The sequence below is a fragment of the Nelumbo nucifera genome, chromosome 1 (genome assembly GCF_055504915.1).
Source record: "Nelumbo nucifera cultivar China Antique chromosome 1, China Antique-T2T, whole genome shotgun sequence".
Classification (NCBI taxonomy): Eukaryota; Viridiplantae; Streptophyta; class Magnoliopsida; order Proteales; family Nelumbonaceae; genus Nelumbo; species Nelumbo nucifera.
In genome coordinates, this window is record NC_142649.1 from 161504094 (window position 1) to 161519362 (window position 15269).

At 36.3% G+C, this 15269-nt stretch overlaps 1 protein-coding gene and 1 pseudogene across 2 annotated transcripts in view; one reads left to right on the plus strand and one right to left on the minus strand.

Annotated features, from left to right (window-relative positions):
* The window catches only part of PARP1 (poly(ADP-ribose) polymerase 2), a 36472-nt gene extending 25443 nt beyond the window's left edge, over positions 1 to 11029 (minus strand). The window contains exons 1-5 of the mRNA XM_010276526.3: positions 10687 to 11029; positions 2967 to 3016; positions 2673 to 2856; positions 1620 to 1806; positions 1194 to 1500 (exon numbers count right to left, since the gene is read on the minus strand). Coding sequence (XP_010274828.2) covers positions 1194 to 1500; positions 1620 to 1806; positions 2673 to 2856; positions 2967 to 3016; positions 10687 to 10830 — 872 coding nt within the window. The 5' untranslated portion in view covers positions 10831 to 11029. The remainder of the gene's footprint in view (positions 1 to 1193; positions 1501 to 1619; positions 1807 to 2672; positions 2857 to 2966; positions 3017 to 10686) is intronic.
* Positions 11030 to 11662: 633 nt separating this feature from the next.
* LOC104610064 (pentatricopeptide repeat-containing protein At3g26782, mitochondrial pseudogene) lies at positions 11663 to 14529 on the plus strand (annotated as a pseudogene). The gene is made up of 2 exons (XR_016080521.1): positions 11663 to 14235; positions 14343 to 14529. The product of XR_016080521.1 is annotated as a pentatricopeptide repeat-containing protein At3g26782, mitochondrial pseudogene (transcript).
* The last annotated feature ends 740 nt before the right edge of the window (positions 14530 to 15269 follow it).

Here is a 15269-nt window from a genome sequence, read left to right on the forward strand (position 1 = left end):
TATTGAACCATGGGATATGGCACAACAAGTCTGAATCCATGTTGTTACAAGACTTCAACTGTTCATTTCAAGTTGAGCTGATCCTGAATGCATGTGTCCAGGTACACACACATGCACATGCACACACACAGACTGAAGCACCATAGTGTCAAAAAAATTAAATAAAAAGAGTTCCCAGTCTTTATTTTTCTGGGATTTGGCACTGTAGAATATTTTCAATTAATATGGAAAGCATTTGAAGTTGTTATTATGTTATTTATCATCTTATAGAGCTCATTGCCCTTTTGAACACAAAGGACTAAGGATTTAAGTGAAGGAAATGAATAATATCCAATGATCACTGAAAACATACAGCCTTGTTTGCAGAATAAAGCTCATCTCTACAGCTTATTTTGTCTGTCCTTTACATTTTTTGCAAGCAATATTTTTCACATTATGTATCTGTGTTTAAACAGATATTCAAACTCCGACCAATTATCAGATTGTCCTTCATGGTTGAATGAACAGTTTTGACCTAGACAAGAACCAAACTATTAGCTGAAACATAAGAAAATTCCAATATTTCAACAAGATCCAAAGAAAATATTTTAAATAATAAGCATGAAAAAATGATCTTCAGCTTCTCAGCTTCTCTTATTTTCTCCCCTTTTTTCCTCACTGATATCTTTCCTGTTTCTTTTCAGTTCTATTCCATGTGAATTCCTTTGACACCTATCTTACTTTCTAATTTCTATTAAATTTAGAATTATCAAAAAAAATTCTATTAAATTTGGACTGAATTGAAGAAAAATATTCTTTACAGTTATGGTTCCATATATATCTGAAACTACAACTGAATGTTGAAATTTTCAAAGTTCCGTAGGAATTCAAAGTTGTGATTTTCATCAAGTTATGTTCTACAGAGTGGGACTTTAATTGAGTTTCTTAACAGAAGAAAAATAACCTTCTGAAATAAACGGAACAAACAAAGACTAATGGGGTTGCAATTTGCAAATGTTATCATGCCAACATCATTATTTTTTTAGCAATAACATAAAACTTTATCATAGGAAAATAATCAAAAGTAAATATAAGTTATAATTATCCTCATTGTCGTACAATTTCTGGCCTTAAAAAGAAAAGGAACTGACATGGTAAATTCATGACAACAGGCTCGTCAATAGAGATGCTAAAATGGGACTTTAGAGATTTACCAACGGTCTCGCAAATCAAGTTCAGATCCTGCCGTATCTTGATTGTTGGCTTCAAGCATCACTCTCAACTCTGCCGTCGTGACATGCTTTTTGAGTTCATCTTTTATGGCCCACAATTCCTTGGTTTGAGCCTCCAGCTTCTGCTCCAGCTCAGAATCATTGCCTTCAGCAGGAGACTTGGTCCCAGAAACAGTTTCTTCTACTTTAGGAACTTTTGACTTCTGTTCACCGCTAACACCCTTTTTCCGTTTAGTGCCAGTTGTGGAAGTTGATTGTTGCAGCAAATCTTTATTCTCTTGTGTGTCAACTTTTGAAACAAGAAAAAAAAAATTGCCAGGTTTATCAACATAAAAAGGCACACATACTCAAATATAATGTTCTCAGAAGCATTGCCAAGAAATTATCAACAGAAACAGAGTTCAGTACCATTTCTAGCGGTGGAAGTACCCTTTTTAGTCAGTGCACGAATAGCTTTCTGATCTTGAGCTGAAAGACTATCCCAACCAGACAATTTCTCTACCTGTGTGGATGGAGATAATTCCACAAAACAGTTGGCATGATGCCATGCCAGGCCCTTTGTACCCTGTCCATCAGGTTTCGTTGATATACGGACCTAATAACAAATACATCATAGAAAAATCAGTAAAATCAAAAAAAAAAAAAACTTAAGATTTCAAATATATAATAAAGAATGTATCATTCAGAATGTACACAGACAAGCAAAACAGACTTGTCAATTACATCACATACCATATAGGTACATAGTAACTGCATACGCACTAAAACCCTAGCAAATCTAATGAGTCTTAAGTGTTACCTCAGGTGTTGTATTCATCAGGAAGATCCGAACTTAGAGAAACCAAGCCACCAACTACTGCTTTTTTAACCTTTTTCGGTGGAGTTTTGATCAGCACAATTGGGATCTCTGTTGCCATTATTAATGTCTAATGTCTAACCATTATTTTTTGGATCAGTAATGTCTAACAATTATTAAGAAAGTTGATTTCACATTTTTATTAAATGGAACACATAAGTTTCCAAACCACTACCCACAGCAGAGCTATTTTCTATCCCAAAACACACAAGACGCAACCATGATTTCTAGGAAGCTTAAATACACAATCAACTATAAAATATAAAAAGTTATTTTAAAGAAGCTACCTACAAAGTAGTCATTGATACATTGCAGACACTAAAACAAAATACATAAGGGCACTAAGAATGTTTTTGAAGACAAACTTGCAAGCATTAGGACATATTTCCATATTATTATTCCACTAAACACTTTTCCAGTTGCATAGCAATGCACACTACAAACACAAAGCAAGTGCTTCTCTTTTATAAACCTCTATAACTCGTGTATATGTCCAAGCATCTGGTTTCTCAACTACAAATCATGAAAAACCAGCCTATCAAGGCCTGCCTAAAAATCCCCAAATGCTGAAACAAAATAACGAACTGTTAAAACATGATAATTACCTCTCCTTTGATAATCTTCTCATTGCAGCGCTTACAAGTAGCACGAGAGGTCTGTGAAACTTCAATACCACAATCATTAACAGCAACAGCAGTACTATTTGAGGATGGACCACTCTCTACATACTTTTTTATCTTCTGCTGGTCCTCCCAACGAAGTAAGTCTAAGCCTTCAACATCATCAAGGCTAAAATTGCAATAGAAAATATTGAAGTCAATAGTCACACATAAAAGTAGCAACAGATCATTTCTTTAGTGGTGATTGTAATTTGTAAAATCAATCATGAAAAGGCATACCTTTTAATTTGGTTTGCTTTCTTGAGAATGCAAGAAGCATGGTTCCACATCTGTTTCAAGAAGAAATAAAGTCAAATTTGATCTTGCTGATATAAAGAAGCTTACAAAGAAATGCTATATTACCCAGATATGGCAAGGGCATGGTATCTGATATAAAATTTACACTAAAAATTCAAGTATCGAAAACAATATGGCGTCCTTGTACAGGTATCATAGGGTAGATGATGGTTACATAACTAAGTAGAAAATTAATGAAATCTAACTACAAGAAGCCAACTACATTACCCACATACAGCAAGGACAAAGCTGGACAAGGGGTCAGATGCAGAACATACACTGAAAACTAAGTATCCGACACAATATAGCACCCTTGTGTAGGTATCTTGGTATCATAAGGAGCCAAATAAGAATGATAATAATCTCCCTATGAGTAAAGAAGAAAGTAAGACTTAATCAAGACAATCAAAATATAAAAGCTGAAGGGCTTTCCCCATCACAGTAAACACACTGTTTTGTGCAAAATACACACAATTGAAGCTGTAAGAGGAAGTATATACCAGAAGACTCCTTGAGGTGTATTAAACATATGAAGCTGCAAGGAGAAAAGACTTTAATTTACTTGTTAAAACACCAAGAGGGACACCAAACATCAAACAAGTTGAGCCGGAGCCATTTTGTTTTATTTTATTTTACCTTCCAAACTACATGACAAAAATTGGTTGTATATGATGATCCAATTGAATGGACATAATTAATTATGATATTGGTGTTTTCTCCATTTGGTGAATAAGTTTCAAATGGAAGCACAAATCACATCATGTTAACATCCATGGAAAGAGTTCCCTCTTTCTTTTTCTTGATAATAAAATAAAATTTGTATTAAAAAGGAAAAAATAGAAATGTTGATAAGAAATCAACAAACAGAAAACAAATGTATCACCCCACTTTGCTGATAACATCATAACAATACAAGACCCAACCTCAACTGCGAAAGAAAAGCAACCCAAAAAGAAGAAAACATGCACTTGTCTACATAAATTTCCACTAAAAGCCCAAATCAAGAGATAACAAATGGAACAAGACACTGAAGCTTCTCAAATGATCACCAATTCTTTCCCAGCCTCTAACAAATACACATTATAAGTTCCAATTCACACCCATGTCCAGAATTCTTTCAAACTTTAAGAAAACATGACTTCAATACTCAATGCCATCCCCACTATATATCCTTCAATTAATGATTACCACATCAACAATACAAGCTGGGCTCCAAAGATACCAAATAAATGGCTTTTCATTCTGTCTTCTTCAAGCTGAATAAATACTTTCCTGGCATTGTCCTCTCATCCTAGGAAAAAGAGCCCAATTTTTTTCCAACTTCTATATCTAATGTCAACCTCTCTCTTAAAATCGAATGCCTTGCCTACCTTATGAGATTTATCCAATACATCAGAAACAATTATACCTTCCTTCTCAGTCACATGCACCACATAAAACATCCTCTTCTCCTAGACAGTCCTTATTCCCTAACTGTAACATCAAAGACTGAAAGAAGTTCTCAGCCAAATAAGAATTGCAATTCTGTTTCTGAGGGCCACTCTCAACTGGCATGACCGGGGAACACATTCCTGCTTCCTTTGAAACACCATACAAGAAGTCTGAGGTATTAATTTGTAAACTATTAGAGCTATTGCCACCCTATGCAACTGTTTCCACAGCCAAAGAATCCTTGCGGAGATTGCCCATTGAAGATGGATCAAATATCAACTCCCTTGTTACAAAAATCTTTGTTCACCTGCTCAAACATAGTAGCTGACAGATTTGAATCCTCTAGCACTCTTCGCTTAAAAACTTACTTAACCTTCTTTTGGGGGGCCAACCCCAAACAAACTCTCTTTAAGATGAGCAAAGATTTTAGAAACATGACTAGTCTTTGGTTCTTCTTTTTCTTATAACATCTACAAGCACTTAAGATTCTCTTCTCCCTTATAAACCTACTTAACCTTCTTTTGGGAGACAACCAAACTCTCTCTAAGATGAGCAAAGATTTTCAAGACATAGTAGTCTTTGGTTCTTCTTTCCCTTATAACATCTAGAAGCACTTAATATTGTTTTCCCCCCTATGTAACCTTCTTTTGGGGGACAACCCCAAACAAACCCCCTCTAATCTGAGCAATGATTTTTGAAACATGAACTAGTCTTTGGTTCTTCTTTCCCTTATAACATCTGGAAGCACTTAATATTCTTTTATCTCCCTTCTTTCTTCTTAAGTCCCAAGTTATCCAGCATCAAAGCATCCCTTTGAGAAACAATTGCTCTTCAACCAAATCTACACCCACTCTAGTTATTGGAACTTCAGTACAATCTACCAAATATGTTTTCTTTCCATCACCATTACCACTATAAATGTCCCCCCCTCAACCCACCCCAGCTTGCCTAGGTGCCACTTCTAATCCTAGCATGCCACAAACCAAAAAGCCACTCAAACTGCAGCATATCAAATCCCCCTCTGCCTCATCACTGAACGACTTGACAGCAACTCCAACCTCATCAGCCATCACCACATTTCCTCACACTAAACCCTCATGGAAAATAGCTTCCAACTGGTTACACTTTGAATATATACCTCTCCAATGAAACTACAGTTTTGAGATTATAAAGTCTATTTGGAACCAATCTCCTTTCCATCCAACTTCTCAGACATGCCAACTACCTCCAAAATGAAAAGATCAGGATTTCTCTCTGATTTTTAACATATGGCACAACCACATATCTCTAATGATAATACCGAAGTTGATAGATCCTTTTTTTCCCTGGCCGTGTCTCACAAATCTCAAACATCCCTTATCACTCTTGATAACTTCATTAACCTGAAAATCAATAGAACCATGATCACTAAATTTCACCATTGAAGCACCAGATATCATTTCCTCTACACCCTACCACACGAATGATGTTTATTTCTAGAATGATATCGTGTCACCATCATAGGCAACAAGGCACCCATGGAGGGTCACCTCACTTAATCACCAAGGTATTTTGTACATGGTGTTAATATATGATTTTATATTCTAAATTTTCTAAGATTATAATAATGGAACAGGCATTATTAAACTAATTATTCAGTTTGTGAGTTTAAACACTAGTTTCATTTTATCATTTTCTTATTTGCAAGGTTCAAAATATCGCAACATATCAGGCTGTATCGACCGATACGTATCGTTTCGACAAGAACCCGATACACGGAACGTGTATAAATCATTTACTCCATTTCTTTTCATATGTATCAGACTGTTTCAGATCTGTATCGACTGACACGGGCCCGAAACAGTCTGATACAGCCCAATACATTTAATCATTTCAGTTCCCCTTCTTCCATGAATTTCGTTAATCTATATTTAATACCGAATCTCTCTCATTAATGTCGTTAATTACTCCTATATTTAAGTCTAATTTCCCTTTCATTAATTAGTTAATTACTCCTATATTTAAGCCAATTTTAAACTTAAATCTGAATTTTAGCGCCTAATTCAAATTCTCTCATTAATTCCATTAATTAGTGATCCTCTATCTCATTAATTTCATTTTGTTAGTATACAAACTACAAACTTTAACAAGAGCAAGACTTGAACCAAGGTTCAAAATATCGATACGTATCGGGTCATATTGGCCGATACGTATCGTATCGGGGGCTTCCCGATACGCCCCTACAAGGGGTGTTCCGGGGTATCGACCGGTTCAAAGGGTGGACGGACCCTAAACTGGTCCCTCTAAACCATATTCGAAAAAAAAAAAAACTAAAAAAATTAAAATAAAGCTATCGATACTGCCTGATACGCCTCTACCAACATATCAGGCGTATCAATATTTTGAACCTTGGCCTGAACCTTGGTCACTAGATTTTAACGACCATAAGTTCGCCACTAAGCCACACCCATTTGTTTTCTATGATTATGTGCATTTTTAGTTTTAAGTAAATTTTCTCTTCTCTTAGTAGGGTGATAGGTATTTTATTAATAAATGCTAGAATTAATTATTAAAATTTATATAGTAATAAATATTAAGATAAATTATATTGGTTATTTGAAAATTGATGTATATACATTCACATTTTAATTATTCCATCATTTTTCAATGTTACTAATTGTTTCCCGATATGTCACACTTTATATAAACCATTAAATTATGGTTTTTTACATTTAAATGACTCATTTACATTTTACAATTGTATAAAACTTGTAATTATTATTAGTAATATATCTTTTAGGATTTATTTGAATTTCCTAGCATAATTATGCATATCTTGATTTTTCATTCGTGTCCATGCGTATCCAAAGTGTATCCTGATACGTCTCTTAAAATTGTCTTTTCGATACACCTTGTGTTTCTGATACTTTGAACCTTGCTTATTTGTTAGAGTTCAACCATTCAATGAACATGTATGCTGTCTACCCTTAAAGATTTCAAAACCCGAACTGATAAGCAAGGAAGAACACAATTTTTTTCCAATAAATACATATTGATTATTATTTTCTTCTTTTAGCCTTTCTTTTTTTTTTCTTTAGGACAAAATAGGGGTTCAGCCCCTCTATTTTCTGAAATTTCTTTTTTTTTTCTTTCTTCTATTTTTTCATGAATATGTTGATTTTATATGTTTTAAAGGAACTCATTCACTTTTTATGAAGATAATAAACAATTACCAGTGAAAGATGGTTGATGCCTGCTATGGAACCTAGGAAACTACCCTAGAATTCATGGTTAAAAAAAAAATCCATCACCTAGGCAGCTAGGCAACAACCCCCCCTGTCAGCTAGCTTTGCTTGGCACCTTGAAACCAATGGCTACCATCCACCAAAAGTTATCAATCCTAGAGTGAATTACCATTATCCAAAGGGACCTCTTATAATCTGCAATCTATGATGAGAGCAGAAACTCCTCTCACATGCCCAAAATTGCAAATCAGCACTGCCTAGACCATGCCAAAACCTCTCGAGAATTTCCCATCAAAACTGTCTAGATGCCCTAAACTTTTAGACAAATCTCCTCCATTTAAAAAAACACCCTTCTATAATCCCACTGAACCATTTATCACAACAGAACCCACCACAAGCCTTCTTCAGTCTCCTATTTATGTAAATGCACAGCACCAAAATAATCCCAACCACCCTTTAAATACCCAGGCAAATTTAACCGCTACCTGCACACACCTTTCCCCACGTGTCCTCTACCTCCACTTGAAATATCCAACATATCTTCGCCACTAAAGATTCCCTTAGGCTCAGTTTGGAAATAGTACAAATACAAATTTGTAGAGTGAAAAACCTTGTATTTTGTATCATTTTGTATGTATTTACACTGTACATATTTGTGTTTGTACTCTTTCCAAACTGAGCCTTAACTTCTACTCCCCGCCCTGACCTTTTGACTTCCAATTTAGACCACCTAAACCAGAAGCCCTCTACTTGACATCCCCTATAAATCAACTTTTTTACTCCCACCACTCACTCTATTCTTCAAATCCAACAGCAAAACTAAGTCCTCTTCAATTACTCTCAAATCATATTCCTTCCCTGCAAACATCTATCCATTTCTAGTGTAACACAGTAAACATCATTGATATCTACAACAATTCAAGTGTGATTAATGAGCTTTCAACCAAGATTTCTCCTATCCAAACTGACACAAATTGATTATAATAATCACCAATCATCCTGAAGGCTAGAAGACACCATGGACGGAGAGGAATACCAGCAACAATAATCCAAACCAACTTTGAGATTTTGTCATATCTCATACCTAATACACCCTAACCAAAGGACACCAACAATCAATCCCAAAATTAAGGAAATAAAAAACTGTTTCCAATTGAGCACCACTAGGGCATCTTCTTTGTTGTTAAAGCAGAACAAAAAGAGACCCCTGCCCAAGGCTTTAACCTCAACATAATACCCAAAGCTCCATTCATAAGAAGCCAACCTTGAGACAAACCCCACATCAGGATCAGAACCTAAAAATCGTCCAATCAAACAACACACCAAAAAATTAACTCAATTCCACAAACCTCCTTTTATCTTTTATCTCCACTGTATGCAAACTTACATTCCTTCCCATTACAAATTCTCAGAGCTTTCCCCCCCGGATGCGTTTTCCTCTCTCAAAACTCTACATTTTTAGTGTTTAAAAAGGAGGGGAAACCCAAAAAAAAAAATGTTTTAGTTTTCATAACCAGCAAAAAACAAAAATGAAGCACGTCCCAAGCACAACTTATGATGATATAGTTTGTGTAGGCATGCCAGTACAGCTTCTATCAAGAAGTGATACAGTTCTGTTTTTACCAAGAATGAAATGGTGTGGGTTTTTCTTATTGACTAAATATGCTAACTTGCTAAGTTGCCAACTTCAAAGTTAGAAAGGGAACATAACGGAAAATTTAATCAATCCTAGAATAGCAGCAGAATTTCCATAGTAAGACACCTTCCAGCATCAAAGCTTTAGAGAGTATACCAGTTAAAGTAAATAGTAAAATGCCTTTGCTCCCACACTACTAAATCAGGAATTTAGACAGAACCAATAAAATAGCAACCCAAATTTCTCTTGCATGTTAAAGTAGCCACAGTTGGATTAAACCAGGACTCTAGATGCAAATGATTTTGAAAAGGGTTACCCTAGTGAATAAAAGACAAATCCAATAAGAAACTTAAAAACAAACAGCTCTTTGGAAATTAATCTAAAATTAGAAGGAACTTTCACATCATAAGGAACACAAACTACAATTATATGGAAAAGACACGCATTAGACTTGAAAAAAGTATCAACCACGGGTATGGCCTTAAAAAAGTTTACACTGCCCATATAAGCTTAACAGCAAATAGCGAAATGCAGTTGATGGGTCCACATATTCTTGGTTTTTCTTGATTTCAGTATCTTATCAGGCCCAAATTGATGTCGGACCCAAAAGAGCATTAAATGATATGATATCTGCATGTTAAAGGTCAACTATATAAGACGATAGAAAAGAAAATATGTATTTAAATAAATTATCAAAAAAAAAGAAAATATGTATTTAAATAAATTATCAAAAAAAAGAAAATATGTATTTAAAGTGTGCCATTTTGTTAACTCCAACAAAATGGCGTTAAAAACCTTTAAAGTGTCAAGTATCTCCTTCACCTAAATACGTTTGTAGTTGCATAAACCTAATGCTATTACCATTCGTCCATGAACTGTCGCAGATATCAAATGGTAGTGTAGAAAGAGAAAGACTGAAGAAGTGTAAACAATCCTCAACCGTTGCATATCAAATTAGCCATTCTTCCATTGGGGTTCTCAGGGCCAATATCAAAAAAGAGAAGGCACAAGAAAAGAAACGAATAAAGTGACAAAGAACGTTTTTTAAAAGAAAATGGGAAGCCATTAACCGAACAACCTTATTGAGCAAAAAAAAAAAAGACAAACCAAATTCATGTACCCAAAAGCCAAAAGAATTTAACAACACATTCATCAAAAAAAAAAAGTATTTAATAACACAAAAACTGAAACCAAAACCCATAAAACATGAAGCCACATTTCATCAAACGGAATCATCTCTAAATGAAAGAAACTCAACGTGATTCCAGCACTAAAACCTTGGTGAGAAGATGGAGAATGAGTCAATGAACCAAGCAATAGAGAAGAAAGGAGCGAAAAGGGAAAATAATGAGGATTTCTTAAGAAAAATTACAGGCATGAAACCATCGAATTGGGTAGCTTGGACCATTTTCCCCAATCTAAGTTTCTCCTTGTCTATGTTATTCTTGCATGTTTTGCAGGACGACCTCGACGACTTTGCATACTCCACTTTCCATGGCTTCGGCGGGTTCGCCATTTCCTTAACCCGCAGACCTTCTCAGTTCTCACTGATCACACACTCACTCTCCTCCACTCTACCACTCTACCACTCTACCAGAAGCGAGAGAAAATGCAGTTCTTGTTACTTTCCTCTATCGTATCTCGTAAGCTTTCGGACTTCTGCACATTTTAGAGATACGAGATTTTTGCCGCTAGCTGCTTCCAGGTGTGACCGTGTGAGAACAAAACCGAAAATGGAACTTGTCCGATCAAAACGGATTCAGGAATCCGAATTTGATTCATTTATATATTCGAATTCGAATCGAATCTAAATCTTTATCCGCCAGATTTATATCGAATTCGGATTACGATGGATTTTTTTAAGAGGTTTCAATAGATGTTGTTAGAGTACAAATGTTCAAAACCTTATTATATTATTAACGACTAGAGAGACCCGAGAATTTATTAACTAAAAGTTAAATAATAGAAAGAGTCATTTATTAAAATATTTTTTATAGTTTTATAAATTTATTATTAAAATTTTTGTAATAGATTTAATCAATATTTCATTAGATGATAGTGTTGACCCTAATATTCATTTAAATAAATTTAATAAAAATATTATTTTTGCCCTTAATAAGACACCAACAATCATTCTATTAGTTATATTTGATCAATTTTATTTTATATAAAGAAAGAGTATTTAAAAAATTATGGGTCCAATGATAAAACAAACACTCTTTAATTAAAAGTTGATTAAGTAAATAAAATGTAGATGTTTTAGTAAAATGAAAACTATAAACCTGGCCAGCCCAGGCCAATATCACAGACCATTCCCGAGCTATATAACCAATATCACAGACCACGGATGCTAAGCCTGGCCCAGCCCGGCCCATGATCATTCATACCATACGGCCATACTTCTATGATTTATCTGGTGATGTGACACAGTAATCGCGTTGCTCATGCAGCCAGGCACCATGAACCTGATGGTTACTCACAAACACCACCTCTCCCCTTCACTCCTCCCACACACAATTCACAGACTCGAAGCCTCCAAAATTAAACTCAACCATCAGGAAGCAACCTCTCCTCTTCCCCCGCCAATTGAACAATTCAACCTGGAAGAGACCAAGCAAATCCATTCCCACATGATCAAAACCCATTTTGACCCAAGCCATCCCCTTCCCTTTGACTCCATTCAACGGCATTCCAGCCCTGCCTCACAATTCAACTTCCTCATCACTTCATACATCAAGAACAACAGACCCAGAGACGCGCTATCAATCTATGCTCATATGCGCAACTCCGATGCCGAAGTCGACAATTTTACCGTACCGTCCATCCTCAAAGCATGCAGCCAGCTCTCGTGGGAACAGCAAGGGAAAGAGATACATGGGTTCGTATTAAAGAATGGATTGGATATGGATGTTTTTGTGAATAATGCATTGATACTTGTGTATGCTGAATGTGGAAGCATCAACTCAGCACGGCAGATGTTCAATAAAATGCCGGAAAGAGATGTGGTGTCTTGGAGTACGATGATCAGAACCTATAGTCGGAGTACCTCCTACGATGAAGCATTGGATCTCATCAGAGAAATGCATCACTTGCAAGTGAGGCCCAGTGAAATTGCCATGATAAATATGATAAATCTTTTTGCAGACATTGGGATAATGGAGATAGGGAGGCCTATGCACGCTTATGTCATAAAAAGCAGCAGCTCTGTATCAATTCGCACTCCTACTGTTACTGCTTTGATAGACATGTATGCCAAGTGTAGAAGTATAACTCTAGCGCGACGGCTTTTTGACAGATTAACACACAAAAGCATTGTGTCATGGACTGCCATGATAGCAGGATACATTCGTTGCAATTGCTTTGAAGAGGGAGTGAAACTTTTTGTGGAGATGCTGGAAGAAGGTGTGATTCCTAACGAGATTACGATGCTCAGTCTGGTTTTAGAGTGTGGATCTACAGGGGCTATAGAGCTGGGCAAGCAACTGCATGCCTACATACTCAGAAATGGATTTAACATGTCGGTTGCTTTAACCACAGCTCTGGTTGATATGTATGGCAAGTGTGGTAGGATTTCAAGTGCAAGAGCCCTCTTTGATGCTATGGACGAGAGAGATGTCATGACATGGACTGCTATGATCTCAGCATATGCACAGACCAAATGCCTTAACCAGGCTTTAGATCTATTTATCCTTATGAGAAATGCAGGCATAAAGCCCAATGAGGTAACCATGGTGAATATCCTTCCGCTGTGTGGAGATGCAGGAGCCCTCGATTTAGGCAAATGGATCCATGCTTACATAGACAAGCAAGGGATACATACAGATGTTGTTCTAATGACGGCACTGGTAGATATGTACGCCAAGTGTGGAGACATAGACGCTGCACGGTGGATATTCACTAAAGCTACCAACAGGGACATCTGCATGTGGAACGCTATGATGAGTGGGTTTGCCATGCATGGTTGTGGTGAGAAAGCCTTGGAACTCTTCTTGGAAATGGAGAGAAGAGGAATCAAACCCAATGATATTACATTCATAGGGGTTCTTCATGCTTGTAGTCATGCTGGATTAGTGGCTGAAGGACAGAGGCTTTTTGGTAGAATGGTACATGAATTTGGCTTGAACCCTAAGGTTGAACACTATGGATGTATGGTGGATCTTCTTGGTCGAGCTGGACTGCTTGACAAGGCACATGAAATGATAAACAGCATGCCCATCAGGCCAAATGCCATCGTCTGGGGGGCCCTGCTTGCTGCCTGTAAGATTCATAAAAATACAACATTGGGGGAATTGGCTGCAAGACAGCTTCTTGAGCTGGAACCCCTTAACTGTGGTTACAACGTACTGCTATCAAATATCTATGCATCTGCAAAAAGATGGAATGATGTTGCAGAGGTAAGAAGAACTATGAAGGAAACGGGAATTAAGAAAGCACCGGGACTAAGTTCAATTGAAGTAAACGGGGTGGTTCATGAGTTTATAATGGGTGATCGGACACATCCAAAAACCCAAGAAATCTATGAAATGCTAGGTGAAATGATGAAGAACCTGAAACACATAGGCTATGTGGCCAACACATCAATGGTTCTACTTAACATAGATGAGGAAGAAAAAGAAACAGCACTTAACTATCATAGTGAGAAATTGGCCATGGCTTTTGCTCTTATTAGTACAGCTCCAAGCACCCCCATTCGAGTTGTGAAGAATTTACGTGTTTGTGATGATTGTCACTCTGCTACTAAACTTTTTTCTAAGATCTATGGAAGAGTAATTATAGTCAGAGACCGCAAACGCTTCCACCACTTCAGTAATGGATCTTGTTCTTGTGGAGATTATTGGTAGTGGTGTGAAAGGAGATATCATGGTTCAAAGCATCCACACATTATTTTTTGAAGTTGTTGATACACAAAATACAAAGAATGGTGAGTGCATGACCTTGTATTTTGTATTACTTTGTTGTATTTGTATTGTACATATTTATTTGTATTTGTACTCTTTCCAAACTAATCCTTTAAGTCCGACATCCAAGATATGTGTAGGTGTGAAGTTCAAGCCCGTTAAACTTTTTGAGCATTGTGTTTGGCCCACTTGGAAGAGGAAGAACTGGTGGTGTGAAGGAGAGTGGCTTGGTTTGAAACCAGCAACTTTGCCCAATGGTGTTGTGTAACGTTATATTTAAATCACCAATGCAAAACCATGAGTCTCTATAGGTGGCACAATATCCTTTCACTTATAACTGCAATTCTTGTGTGAATGAGATACTAGTCAACCCTAATAATAGTGAAGCCTATATCGGTGTTTTAAAAGAGAGCAATCCGCCCCTAAGCCCAACCGTATCAATATCTCAACAATTCCAAGTTCTAAACATTTTTGAGTTTAAATTAAAAATAAAATATTAGCATTTATGCCCTTTATGTGGCATCGAATTGTGAATGGACCCAATCCCTTGGTGATAGGTTCCCTACTATTTATTCACTATCATAAAATAAAAGAAAAGTGATCACTTCTATTTTTACTCATAATTCGTGGGACTTGGGATTGGGGAGAAAGGCCTAAGGGAGTAAGAAATAGCGATAGTGGATGAATTTATTAAATAATGTATGTTCTTACCTCCAATCAAATTGATGTACATATACATTTATTGTAAATGAATAAAAGTACATTATTGTTTCATTTTGATATTGGTATGTCTCTATGTAATTATCCTTTAAACAGAACACATATGAGACTCCTGTTAGTTTAGAATGTTCTCAACTGTTGGATAGACTTGGGGAGTTTATCCTGTCAAAGCTAATACTGATGTGCTATCAAAGAAGTTGGGGCAACTTGTCTCAACTGTTAGGGTTTGACCCGAAGCACATGTAGTGTGTATTTGGATGAAACACTGAACTTGAACAATTTTCCAATTATGCCCTAGATTTTGGAGATTGATGGGCAAAACTGGAAAGTTACACAT